Below are 14,376 nucleotides of genomic sequence, written 5' to 3'. Positions count from 1 at the left end.
GATGCTTCCCGACGCAGTTCATGTCTCCTCGACCGTAAACCAGAAACTTTCTCGCCTTTTCTTCGGTCGACATCGGTTCGGTGCTTTTCGGTTGTTTCTTTTCACGACGACCGATTATTCGACTATCGGCCCGCGTATATCGTCGCCGATGAATTTACGCGCGCGAACGGACGAAAAAAACAGTTCACAACCTAACGGGATAGATCAGTTTGAAATCGCAATGACGTGGATTTAGATTATCATTTCGAATATACGGTGCACTGGTAGAATATCAAAATGAAAAGCTTTGCTCAACGTCGTTTAGAAACCGTTATAAATTGACTACATCGATAAACCATACGCGTTCGCGATGGTGCTAATTGCTGCGGTTTTAGTCGCGTATTTTTCGTCGTTTGACCAACTGGTGACGCGGACATTCGGTCACGTGAACATCCAGACGTACACGAACGACTTCCGGTCAACGGTATATTGTGGATCGGGAAAAATTCTCGCCGGTCCGACGACTACGGTGGCCAACGCGGACGCCGAAATCGACTGCGCCCGCGAGTGTACGCGGCTCGTTAACTGTACCGGTTATAACACCGAATCAGCGCCAACAAGTCAGCGATCTTCTCGAACGTGTCAGTTAACGGAGACCCCTTTCAGTCAGAATTGCTCCGATCTGGTGGATCGTCCCAGTTGGAAATTCGTGTACCGGGTACGTATTTTACAGTGAATCGCGTTTTCTAAAGCGATTTGAAATGCATTTTTGAATAAGTGATCGTCTGTCCAAGCGTTGTCGAGGAGCCGTTGTAGGACTCGGTTGCTCAAAGGTTGGTTAAAGATAAACCAGCGGGTGAATACCTTCTTAACAATGAACTTTTAATTGACAACTTTTTAGTCAACTATCCACTAATTAACATTAACCAACTGTGAGCGACTGGCCTGTGTGTCAATTCTGTGAACGTGAAGGCAGATTCTGTAGGCTAACAAGTTTTTATTTAAAAATGAGCTACCAGTTAGCTACAAGTAGCTTCATCAGGTTAAAAAGTGATTTCAGATGTAAGAGTTGTTTTTATCATTTATCCGATGAAGCTACCACGTATACACACGAGTAGCGAAAGCTTTTACTGTTAACAATAACTTGTATTTATCCAAAAGTTTATCTACCAAGTATTATCCGTATTCTTAAGCGTAAACTAGTTTTTTTGCTGCTCGCGGTCTGCGATCGATTCGTCGCGATGGAAAGTAAACTCGAAAAGGTTCCCGATGAAAAAAATCGGAGACTCGCCTCCCGACGATACGACGAGATGGCCGAGTCGTAAGCCGGTTATGAGGTTTAGTCTCCTATTATGTCCAAAGTAAAACTGCCATGTTAATAACTTTATTTCGGATTCTTTTTGAAGGAGTTCGTTTCAATGTAAGATATATGGCCACTGAAACGTATTAAGCATTATCGAAATGAAACTACTGTTATCAGATAACGCCATGAAATGGCATCGGATATGCAATTGGTTCCGCTGATCTCTGTGTTAGATCTAACAATCGAGCTGAAAATAGTTCATTTCCATCGATTCGAACATGAATAAACAACCGCGCTGAACTAAAATCGAGAGCGTGACAACATGTCGCAATATCGAATACCGGGACACAAACAAACTGCGTCTTATTTTCTGAAAAAAATGAATGAGGAAAATGCATTTAAACAAATCGATGAATACGTATGAATTGCGTGATAACGTTTTACTCCATTCCATATGCACCGATTGATTGTTCGCCGGAAAAAAAGTGTACATTCCACGGTGTACACTCCTATATCTCGCTACGGGTCAAAATCAGTGGCACTAATATAACCTTGTGAACGTAATAAATGGATTTTGTATCGACCTACGAGCAATTATCTAACATTGCTCGTAGTATCGACAAAACTACGTACATAATTTTCTAGTAGGCCTTTAAAGTGTTACGTAACATAGTCTCATTTCGCATCGTAGTAAGCATGCGACGCAAGCAATGCATTAAATTGAATCCTTCGATGTAGATCGGTATACAAATGTTGAGAGATTTATTGACACATTTCCCTCGGTTAACTCATTATCGAGACACTGATGAGGTGACGCGGTTACAATTCAGCTGATATATTTTCAACTCATTAACGACGGTAGAGGGTTAATTTAACACCGTGAAGATAGACTGAAACACCTATGTCATTCTAATACATTAAACTATAGGTAGTAAGAAACTTAGTAGGAAACTATAGACTTATTATGGTTTTATGAGAATATTAGTATTCATTTCGCCATGAAAAAGTATAAATGATATATAATTACGAACAAGTTACATACAAGCCAATAAAGGCTGTGTCCCGTAGAGATCCAAGCACCCAGAAAAAGAACATCAAAATTTAATTAAATCTAAGTAGAATGAAAAGTGATGCGAATGAAATGGGAACTCGAAATGGGAGTATAGTCTGTCCGCTGTAGTAGTTTTAGATACACCGGTTTGATTCGTTATTTTCAAAGGATTGTACTTTAGACGACATAAAAACCAGAATTAGATTTGGATTGAATAGTCATTAAAAGTGCTTTTTATAATCTATTCATCAGAGTGTGGACTGTTGGGGCATTTTTGATTGAGTCGGATTCGTAGAGGAGCCGTGTTAACCGGGGGTAGAATGTTTACGACCTGAAGTACTGCGGTTCTCGTCTCGCCTCGACGAGTACCGCAGTACTTTAAAGCTTAACTATTTTATTGAACAAATGAGCTTTCGCTACTAATGTCAATAATGAGTCACCCGATGAAGCTACTATGAATGGGTAACCCGCAATTACCCAAACGAAACGAAAGTGTTTGGTTTTTCTTGGGGGGGGGGCACTAGTTTTAGTTATAACAAAAATTTTAATGATGATGTAAACCCCACAATCACAAAGCCGAGAAGCTTAGAATATCAAAAAGTTGATTAAATACGGTCGGTGTGTATAGTGGAAATCAAGAAATTCTGATGATTTGATAAATTCAATAGATTTTCACTTTACCATAGTTTAAGCTTTTCGGCTTTGCGTCTGTGTGATTCACATTTAACTCTTCAGTCGCGACCAATTGCGAAGTTTTTACTCGTTACAATGATTGAAATCCTTTCGTTTTTGATACCGCTGTTGGTATTGCGCATTTTAAGCTCCTCAGCACGCCCAATACGTATTCCCTTATTGTCTACGTTACAGTTGGGTTAGATTTCAACAGGGGCACTTGAGTACTCCGGTGCAGAACAATGTCTACAATCGTCAGGATATTTGATTACTGTGTAGACTGCTGTTCTCTGCTGTAACAAAAGATCAAACAATGGTTTTCAATTCCATCCCGAGCCTTATTTACTTCACGATCGAAAGCTTCAGATAATCGATATCAACTATTTATTCTGAACAACGTGGTTTTAGCTAGAGTCAATAATTCAGAGTAATGTAAAGTACAAACGACTCAAGAAAAAATTTTTAACTTTAAAAAAAAACGAATAATCAGAACTTCATATCGTTCAAGCACGCTTGACTGCAACGATATCCGTGTATAAGGCTAGCAAATAACTCATTTTTCTGCGGCTCTTGAGTTTGGTAAATCGGCTATCCTCTTCAACCCTAATAGAAAATCCGTAATAAACCTGGTTTATTTTCATTAAAAAAAGGCAAACAGGTATAAGCTCACGCTGTTACTCTACCAGTCGTGACCATAAGACAAAAACGAGAAAGTATTTGTAATCAATATCAATTTCTATTGAATTGAATTGAATTGAATTTAATTTAATTTAATCGAATCGAATGCTTTGCGCAAAATATAAAATAGAGTGGTTTAGATTTGGAGGGGTTTGGAGAAACTGAGAAATAGCTCATATGAAACAGATCCGTCAAAAGGAAAAAAAGTGAAGACGAAATAAAGTAAAAACTCTTATCTAACGTACAGTCATGTATCTACACGTACACATAGGCCCTTTCATTAATTTTTTGTGGTCTAAGTAAATGCATTTTTGTCGAGGAGCAAAATGAACTTAATCTAAATCTAATCCATGCAGTACCTGCATTAATTTAATCGATTAATAAGCGAGTTAAAACTCAGACGATATGTGTAGCCTGATATGACTATTCGGATATAATCGTCGATGGTGTAACTTCCATTTGGCGATCAAATATTTAGCATCACGACATCAGTGTAATTGCCGTGTGTTCTGTGTAAACTGTGTCGTCTAGCTGCTGCGTCTACGTTTCAATATCAAGTATTTTTCAAGCATTTTTTCGGCTCAAAACTCGGCAAACATCAAGTGACATTCGGGTGATAATAATGTGCACGCTCAATCAACTAGACACAATTTTCACATTATGAATACTAGGCGACGAACATATTTATTTTTTTTTTGTTCTTCACTAAAAGCAGAACGACCCTAATTCCGATTTTGTCGATGTGTTTTTATTCGAGCAACTCGTTCCAACACAGAATGAGTCGTCCACGTTCCCAGAAAGGTTTGTTCATAATGTTCATCTATCTGATCGATGTGCCGACACGAATCCTAAACGCAGCCAAATGCGAATTTCAGTTTTCCTAGCTAGTCGACTAGTTCCGACCACTATAGAGTCGAATAGCTACGAGAACCTGAATCGCCCTGAATGGTGAGTCCGGAGTCATCCGGGTCATGGTCGATTAAAGAGTAGAATTGGAGGCATCCGGTCGTCTCCGGATTTGTAATAGAGTTTCATTTGGGTAATTATCTTATTCAAAGTTATTCGATTCGTATCACGTGATAGTACTCCGCAGAGTAAAACGAGTTGATACGAGTCGTTTAAATAAAAAGTCCTGTAAAAAGCATCGCGATTCAATCCATTTAAACCGATGGTTTCCATTCGTATTACCTTTGTGAGGTGATTTGTCGATTACATATTCGCGGCATATTCTCAAATTGTTCAGAACGATAAAAACGGTCTGAATAGAAACAAGTTAATCGATGAATTAAGATGAAATTGTGCAGTTTTAAGTATGGAAGCGAATGCGATGATGAATGGCGCGCGCACACGCTACGATGGCTCATAACCCTGCACTTGTGGACCAGGTTCGTGCGGTTGAACGAGCCTAAAACGGGTCGAATTGAGCTCTTTACACAAATAAAGAAGAGGCCGCATCGTCGAGAACAGCTTCAACGTTGATAATCATGTATGCAACAATTTGTTTGTACGCAAACACGTATCATTGTCTTCTCATCGAAAGGAAAAAAGCTCGAATCATTCTATTCAATTTTTCTGTGCGTTTCATTTATTTGTTTTATAATCACCCGATTTCCTACGATAGACGTCAGTTGAATTCGACGACTAGAATTACGATGAAAAAATCGAATCGTTTTATGTAACATACACTTCCGCAGTTCTAGAACACTTCAAGTATAGGAATACTGTACATACTACATATATATATTGGGAGAGGGAGAGGGAGAGGGAGAGGGAGAGGGAGAGGGAGAGGGAGAGGGAGAGGGAGAGGGAGAGGGAGAGGGAGAGGGAGCGGGAGCGTGGAGAGGGAGCGTGGAGAGGGAGCGTGGAGAGGGAGCGTGGAGAGGGAGCGTGGAGAGGGAGCGTGGAGAGGGAGCGTGGAGAGGGAGCGTGGAGAGGGAGCGTGGAGAGGGAGCGTGGAGAGGGAGCGTGGAGAGGGAGCGTGGAGAGGGAGCGTGGAGAGGGAGCGTGGAGAGGGAGCGTGGAGAGGGAGCGTGGAGAGGGAGCGTGGAGAGGGAGCGTGGAGAGGGAGCGTGGAGAGGGAGCGTGGAGAGGGAGCGTGGAGAGGGAGCGTGGAGAGGGAGCGTGGAGAGGGAGCGTGGAGAGGGAGAGGGAGAGGGAGAGGGAGAGGGAGAGGGAGAGGGAGAGGGAGCGTGGAGAGGGAGAGGGAGAGGGAGAGGGAGAGGGAGAGGGAGAGGGAGAGGGAGAGGGAGAGGGAGAGGGAGAGGGAGAGGGAGCGTGGAGAGGGAGAGGGAGAGGGAGAGGGAGAGGGAGCGGGAGAGGGAGAGGGAGAGGGAGCGTGGAGCGTGTTTGCTTTGTATTATCGTCTAGGCAAGTTTCTTTTCTGTTTCCATTCACCTCGGTGGCATTGTGAATTAAAAAGCATCGTTATTCAGCCTGACATTCGCGGATTAACTATACGGTGCTATTTCATCGATCGTTACTGAAAAGGAACTGAAAAGGAACGGTAATTAAATTGTGGTTTAACGCATCGAATTAGAAGTGTTTTTCAATTGATGAAATGCTATTTCGACGGTCGACAAGTGTACCCGAGCAAACAGTGGGAAACTTGTGTTGCACACAATAGACTCGCTTCGAGTTTATAAATGTAATTAGCACCGGGTCGCATTAAATACCCTTAGCGTTCGGCGTGCCACAGCTATCCTGACGTGCCACGGCTATCCTGACGTGCCACAGCTATCCTTTGCTGGATTAGCGAAATCGTAAAATCGATGTTGATGATGTGTAAAGAGAAATAAACTACAATTCTGTTCTACTTCCTATCCTATCCTATCCTATCCTATCCATCCTATCCATCCTATCCATCCTATCCATCCTATCCTATCCTATCCTAAATTTTAGAGGAGTCAAAATTGTGATGAATTTGATTAAAATGATAGCAGGAATGAATTTGATGATATTTGCAGAATTCTGGGAGGCGGATCAAAGTAATTAAAAAAGTCTTATAACATCTATCAGCCTTCAATAAACAACTTCATATAGAAAAAAATGATTTATTCACGAGCGCCACAACTGCCGGTTTTTTGCCGTATGCGTTGTCTTTTTACAGCTATAATCCATCAACATTGCCACGAAGCATTAGGGATTTCATTCGCGATCGTGATGACACAAACGCTTTTAATACAGCTCTGCATTTTTCATGTAATTTTACCTGGGTCGACGTTCGGGAAAGAATTCAAAATCAAAAACAACACGTTATTTGATTGATGTTCGTTTGTGACGCGTGCGACTTGTTTCAACGGCGCCGGATGATTTACGATTGGATTTCGATGATTTATTTCAACAGGGATAAACCTCGGATTGTGTTGGACTTGCGGTGTTGTAGTCGTAGTCTATTTTTCCTATCACATTGTTTAGTAAATATCGTCGGCGAATGGCTTTAGTTTTTTAAGCCCGCCGCACACTGGGCAGAATTCGGTTTTCGTATCTTAAGTCGGCTAGTGGTCGGTTTACTAATAACCGAATGCGCTTGATCTCCGAACTATTTCCGGAATATAGTTCCGACTCACTGAAATTCGGTTTCGCTTAGTTGGGCTATAGTCGTCTAACTCAACCGAAGTTGGCCCTGATTGCAGACTCTATCAAAATGGATTTGTTTCTTTCAATGTCCCAAGACGCTTCCGTAAATTTCCGTCTATTAAACATCAATAACAGAAAGTTTCAAATGCGTTTTAAGAGATTTATAAATTGTTTCGATCATGCCTATAATATTTGATACGGATAGAGGCCTTGCGCGTGACGTCATCGTTGGTTTGCCAACCAGCGCTGGAGACTTGCCGTACACACATCCACAAAAGATAACCAGGAGATTAACAAACTTCGAGTATCGCGCGTAAATCACTTATTGCGTTTCGCAACCATTTATGACGTTGTCTCGTACAAAAAGTACGCACATAGCTACAGGACCTTTACGGGACATTTACGCATACGTGAGATCTTGGTTTAATTAACGCACCATCAATTTGTTATTTCTCACGCAATCTTTCGCTTAGGCAATTGCAATAAACAACCATAACTTCTTCGGCATTATCATCTATAATGTACGAAAGTGTAATCGACGAAGAATGTACTGGTGTAGACTACGCTCAGCTCAGTGATAGCCCTTAGCGACTTAATCATATTAAAAGTGCGAAGTTTCGCTTGACTTGTGTATACTAGTTTCATCGGGCGGATTAGCTATTTATACGTTGAAGGTATTTTGATGAAATGAAATTTATCTTCGAAGTCTTCGCCATTCGTCTTCGCGTTTACTGATTCCACACAATAAGCCGACAGCCGGTTCCAAAGTCGAGACCTAAGTCCAAGAAATTCTCTTCAATTTTAAGTCCGGTCTTAACTTGATATTAAGTTCGTTAGATGGGCTATACAACCGAGAAGGTCTCAGACCGATCTTAAGTCTAAGCCATATTTTTTATGCCGGCCCATACCGGCTCATCCACGAATCTCTTCATCTTGTCCAGTTACAAGTCGATATTGGCAACTCGACTCGACTCCACTTGAATAAGACATTCCGTAGCTCTGTCAAATTGCTAATTGATGCAGTTCATTTAATATCACTCTATGACGTAAATGAATAATAGAATAATGTCGCTTTCTACTCGTATCACATTCGTTTCCGTAGTTGCTACGCGCTTTTATAGTGTAGTAGCCATTAGTTAAAAAGGTAATAGCTGTAGTTGACGAACAAGACATTTGTATCTGGTAAACTCGATACAACCACGATTGAACTTGAAGAATCTTCTGGACAATTTCTCCAAAATTTGACAGTGGGCTTTGTTTATGTCCATGGTTTGACCGATCACAGTCTAATCTTTCGTTAGGAAATAGAATGAAATTGCCTCGTCTCCAAGAGTCCTTAAAATAAGGAGAGAGTTTCAGATATTTGTTATACTTGTCAGGTTTTCAACCACAAACGTACTTTCATAGAAGTGGTAAAGCTAGAAATGTGGAAATGTATTTCGAATATAATTCTAGACCCTTCTTTTCGCCTTCAGGAACCCTTTTGTAAACGCGGTGGAGTGCTAGATTACGATACACGGATTTGCCACTGCGGGACAACAGGCTTCACTGGACAGCGGTGCGATCGTAGGGCTTACGGTTGGTATAATATTATCATTTTTTTCGTGTATATATATATAGTAAATATAGTAAATATTTTTTTAAATAGTTTTTTAGATGCTTTCGTGCCGTATGCACTAAAGGCTTACATTTCTTAGAAAATTCCCTCCTTGTCGTTGTAGAATATAGATTTTTAAAAAAAGAGTTTCTCGTAAAAGAAGTTTCTTTCGAACAAAAACGGAACCAATATTTTAACGCAGCGTCAATCAGCTAAATACAAACGATAGTTTAGTACGTTAATGAGGAGATGTTAGTCGTGTTTCGTTTAGAACACGGTCGATATGCCCTCCGAGACGCTTCCTGATGTTAATTGACTTTCACTGTTTAAGTATCCCGTGTCGCGACGGTGTTTACGCTCGATTTCCGAACGATCTTGAAGCGCTTCAGACGAAATTCGTGTCGGTCGCAGGAGAAGTCTGTTTAAACGAGAACCGTTACTTCCTGCAGACACCGATTTATAAATATCAATAGTGTAGTTCTAGTGTATCTGGTAAAAATGCCAAGTTCAATGAGATTGCTTATTATGATTTCCATACAGAAAATCATTTCATAAGAATGTTGTAGTGTATCTCTTAAAAATGCCAAGTTCGATGAAATGGGGTTCTGTGCGGGTCGATGTGCGCTACGTCATCAATATTGGCGTTTCAAAACGAGAATTACAGTTGTGTGTTTACATTTTTATTCAATTTAATATCGTCACTCATATTTTCTGTCTAATGTCTTTTATTAATGGATGAGACCTGTTTTTCTGGGATATTTTGCTTACTTTTTGGAGTACATACCTCATTTATGTCTTAACAGAATGCCAAAAATCGCGGACAACAACTGAATATCCGATATTATTCCAGTTCTGTACCGATTAGATGGATTGGCAAAAAGACTCCTTAAGTCCAGTTGAATGAGAGAGAAAATCCACCATTTTGTGAAATTTCTTGGATTTGAACATTGTTACCATTAGTTGCTTCTTATGTCTTTGTGGTGGCGAATTGCTGTTGCTTCACTACTGTCGGTTGTAGTTCGTTGATTGTCGTAAGATTCGTAGAGCAGCCGCATTAAGCGGGTGTAGAATAAAGAGACGTCGAGTAGTAGTTTAGGTTAACTAGTTTATTTGATAATAAGATAAAATCTCACCCTAGAGATCATCGTCAGGTCCTGACGATGATCTCTAGGGTGAGATCGAAACGTCGTGTCTTTTAAATATTTTAGATTTAATAAATAAATTCTTGTTTTTGAATTCTTTTAATCTGTAAATAGTGGGATTTTATCTTATTATCCGTTCACCACGTTTGAGTGTGGTTATCGTTCTAGTTTATTTGATGCACGAGCTTTCGCTACTAAATGCGTAGTAGCCACATCAGATGAAACAACAGTATTTATAGGCAGATTAGTGTAATTTGTGTCAGTTTGCCTATAAATATAAAATAGTTAACCTATTTAGTACTACTCGTCGAAACTATCAAGCAATATATATATTATTTCTTAGAGGCTTTGATGAAATTTTCAAGATTTTGTTTTCTTGTCTCTTGTTTCAGATTGCTCCGACGTGTACGACGCCCATCTGCATGACGAAAAACAGACGATCGTTCAATACATCTATCCAGAAGGTGCGAAGCGTCCACGAGTCACTCTCTGTCAGATGGTTAAAGGCGGAACCACGATTATTTCTAATCGCGTCGTGGACGGCGACTTCGATAAATCCTGGGACCAATACAAAACCGGTTTCGACAACGGCAATCCTAAACTTACGTCGTATTGGATAGGTTTCGATACGTTATATCCGCTGTTGAATCAGCCGAGTCTAAAACGCGTCTACAAACTGAAAATATATATCCTACTGAACAACAACAGTAAAGCTAACCTTTTCTTCGAGAACTTCCACGTAGGCAGCGAAGCGAGCGGGAATTTCACGATGACTTACAGCAAAATGGCGCCGAACGTGAAGTGGGGTGACGCTATGTCGTCGATAAATGGTTCTCAATTTAGTACGCGCGACAAAGACCACGATTCGTCGCCGGGGAAAAGCTGCGCCCAAGTGATGGGTGGGGGTTGGTGGTATAATGACTGTACTGACGCTAGTCTACACGGTTTATGGAATCGCATGACCTGGGACACCATGCTACCAGCGCTTAGGAATATTGGAATAAAAAAGGTCCGAATGTGGTTGATACCATATAAGTAAAGTAATATACATTATTATTTTATTGTTGCCAAAATGAGAACTTTGTAAATTCAATTTTTGTCGAGCCGACATCAATTCTCGTATGTCTCGTTTCCTCTGTGCTGTATATTATTGTGGCTTCGTCAACTGCATTAGTAACGCGGATGTACAGTCTCACAATATTCTGTAAATTGACTAAAAAGTTTATCAAAAGGTTATCAGAAATATCTTGAGTGCTTACTACCACCTTCCTTCAGTTTAAAACAATACGTCAAATAACTACGAAGTAGATGTTTGGTGACGTGTATTCCTTATCAATATGATAATTGTCTTCAATTGCCTTCAAGATCAATACATGTAGTTCGATATTTCTTAATTCAAGATCGCTCTCAATTCCAGATCAGTTTAACCAAAAAGAACTCGAAACTCTAATATTTAGATCCAGCATATACAAAAGAAAAGTTCTTCTCAAATTGAACCACCTACAGTAGATATGAAATATGACCCGAATCACTGCACATAGTAACCACCTAAAGTATTTACGATAATTTTAGTCAATTTCCAACTGTGGGATCTCACATCTTTTTATTGCATAACGGATATGGCGATTTATATTCACGCGTGTTGTTTGTGAATCGCTTCAGTAATCGCTGTATAGTACTGGATGCTTCGTGTATGCTTTGGCCGCAAAACGGCGACGAAATTGAATAAAAACGTACAAACAAAACCGCAATTTCTTAAAATAGTTGTTTATTATCTATTTATAATATAGATATAAATTCGATTGCATCAAGCTCACGGCACGATACTGCCTTGAGATAACGGGGGATATCGATGAAATATCGGGCGCAGTAGCAATTGTAAGCTGAATTCGTAGTAGGAAATGACCGGCGATAAAATCAATTTGAAATTGAAAAACAAACTGCAGGTAGGGTAATTATATATCGGTTAAAAAAGAATCCTCTAATATGTTCGGATAGATTTTTAGGCTTCTGTTATGTTCTGAGTGAGAGAGTTTGGTTGAGAAAATGTTAATACATCACACATTATATATATATATATATATGTATATATATAAACAATAAAATTTGTCGTTTGGTCATTGTTTGCTCAATCACTGTATCGTAATATTCCTAGAACATAAAATGACGATCGTGCACAAGGTTAAGAAGTTGGAATCTCTTACAGATATTCGAATCAGTAAAACGTAGTGAAGCGGATAGCACTTTATGGGCTAACTTGTTCATTTGAAGTACGAGCTTTCGCTAATAATACATAACAGTACCTTCATCGGGTAACTGAGATGAAGCTACTACAGGCATTAGCATGGACGTTTAAACTAGATCTAGTTTATACGTCCATTGTATTAGTAGCCGAAAGCTCAGTCAAACGAGTCAACCTATGAGGTATTTCAACGCCAGGTCAACACGGCTCCTCTACTGATTTCCGAAGACATTACGTTTTTAACCTTGTAAAGTTTGTAATTCCATTTTTGTAATTCCAGTTCGACATAAGTTTCAAGAATTTCTCAAATATTTCAACAAGATTGCGAGATCCATTCAAGGAGGGTTCGACGTACAACGTTGCGCATCGACCGCCATTCTGTCCCCTGTATGATTTCGAACTCTCCCGCTGAGTGGCGCTGCTGGTAATTCGAAGTATGATGATCAATGCTAGAGGTTGAGAGTGTGAGAGAGGTCATGTTGTGTCGTTCCTCGAAATCACGTTGTTGTCATCCAAATGGAGGGAGGAGATCACTTTTCGAATTTGTTCGTTTCACTGAAATCAAACGATAACACATGACAGCGACTAGTGGGAGGCGCGTGTTTAAGCCCGACGCACACGACGCGTGGAAACACTGAAACAAAATAATTAATCTGGGAAACATTGATCCTGAAACCATTGTTTCTCAAGTTACAGGAAAACGCTCGGAAACATGTTTAGGCTAAAGAATTTGATAGCTTGAGTTTTCAATTTCAGCTGAGCTTAAAAGTTGACCCGACCGGCCACCTAACCCTGTACATTATCTTTCTAGAAATCATTATCAAGCTAACCATAACAGACCAAAGAGCTATAAAAAGGGACTGATTACACGTTTTATTGCAGTTTATAGATATTTTGTCGAGAGAAAAACATGCTAAACTTTCGCCTGGTAAACCTACTGTATATTGTACTGGTGTGCTTCGCGCGTACTGATTCGCATCCTTCCCCGGCAGAGATTCGAACCTGATGGCATCGAGATTGCTACGGTACGAAACCCTGCCACACTTAAACCGAGTTGAAAGCTACACGCGCAGCTGAGATGATGTCATTATTAGCCAATCAGATATCCCGTTTCATTTTTAGCCTGGGTTTTCCCATTGATAGTTCTTCCGTGAAATTTACCTCAGCGATTATACAACGAGCAATCTGATCGGTGCCGCAAGTTTTCGTGCGGCGAAGCTGCGCATGTACCTGCGCACCCGGTCTAGTGTGGCAGGGGTTCGTGTCGGGGATGAGTGTAACGATGCCATCAGGTTCGAATCCCTGCCGTGGGAGATTCGACACCAGAACCCAGTTCCACAATTGTGAGTTAAGAACTGACTTGATTTCATCGAAAACGAACTAATTTTAACTCAGAGTTAACTCTAACTCTAACTGTACCCTTGTAGACTCTACACCTCACAATATACCTGATTAGTCAACGATGTGCTTTCGTCGCCGTCTTAGTTTTAAGTTTCCAATTAGTTTTAAGATCGAGTTCGGCGAATGTGTCGGAGATTGGAATTCAGATTCAGATTTCAGTTTGTCTATTCCTTGCCAAAATGAAGTGCTGGATTGTAGTCGATCGTCATCCTACAGAAATAAAAACAAAACATATACTTATAGCCTGTTTTTCTAACAAAGAAAACGACCATCGCAAAGAAATAACCCCAAACGCATTTTTGAAGAAAAAGCTTGTTTTGACTTATGCAGGTGTTTATGTTATATGAACGAGACACGCAATCGTCTTGTAAGGCCAAAGTAAAAGGAAACGACTGTCAGAAATGATCTGATGATGTCTTCAACAGGTTGCAATTGATAAAGAAACGACTGTAAAACGCTGAAAAAACGTCACCTGTAAATCCAACCGATTCGAAGAAACTCGTTTTCTAAACTGAAATTGACGAATGAAAATTGATGAAGGCTCGCGATAGATACAAGGGAAATTCGTAGAGAAGGCATATAGAAACCATAGGATGTATTACTTACCCCTCCTAAGCAATTCTACAACAACAACAAAAAAAGAAAATATACGAATAATGTTTTAGTAAATATTTGACGAATCGAGTAAGGAACACTGTAGCGAGTCTGCGTATATAGAAGGCCGTTATTAGAACG

At 40.2% G+C, this 14,376-nt stretch overlaps 1 protein-coding gene and 1 long non-coding RNA gene across 2 annotated transcripts; one reads left to right on the top strand and one right to left on the bottom strand.

The window, feature by feature from the left end:
• The first annotated feature begins 349 nt into the window (after nucleotides 1–349).
• Nucleotides 350–11,049, top strand: LOC141913337 (techylectin-5B-like). Its single transcript, XM_074804842.1, has 3 exons — nucleotides 350–697; nucleotides 8,735–8,837; nucleotides 10,391–11,049. Exons 1-3 carry the CDS (start codon nucleotides 350–352, stop codon nucleotides 11,035–11,037), a joined length of 1,098 nt encoding a protein of 365 aa, XP_074660943.1. The 3' UTR covers nucleotides 11,038–11,049.
• A 1,082-nt stretch (nucleotides 11,050–12,131) lies between these two features.
• Nucleotides 12,132–14,153, bottom strand: LOC141913244 (uncharacterized). Its single transcript, XR_012620257.1, has 3 exons — nucleotides 14,114–14,153; nucleotides 13,689–13,851; nucleotides 12,132–12,795 (listed from the first exon to the last, which is right to left on the bottom strand). It is a non-coding gene; the product is annotated as an uncharacterized LOC141913244 (long non-coding RNA).
• Between the last annotated feature and the right edge of the window lie 223 nt (nucleotides 14,154–14,376).

The sequence above is a fragment of the Tubulanus polymorphus genome, chromosome 11, assembly GCF_964204645.1.
Source record: "Tubulanus polymorphus chromosome 11, tnTubPoly1.2, whole genome shotgun sequence".
Classification (NCBI taxonomy): domain Eukaryota; kingdom Metazoa; phylum Nemertea; class Palaeonemertea; order Tubulaniformes; family Tubulanidae; genus Tubulanus; species Tubulanus polymorphus.
Note: the sequence above shows the minus strand (reverse complement) of the source record. Positions and strands in the feature narration are given on the sequence as shown.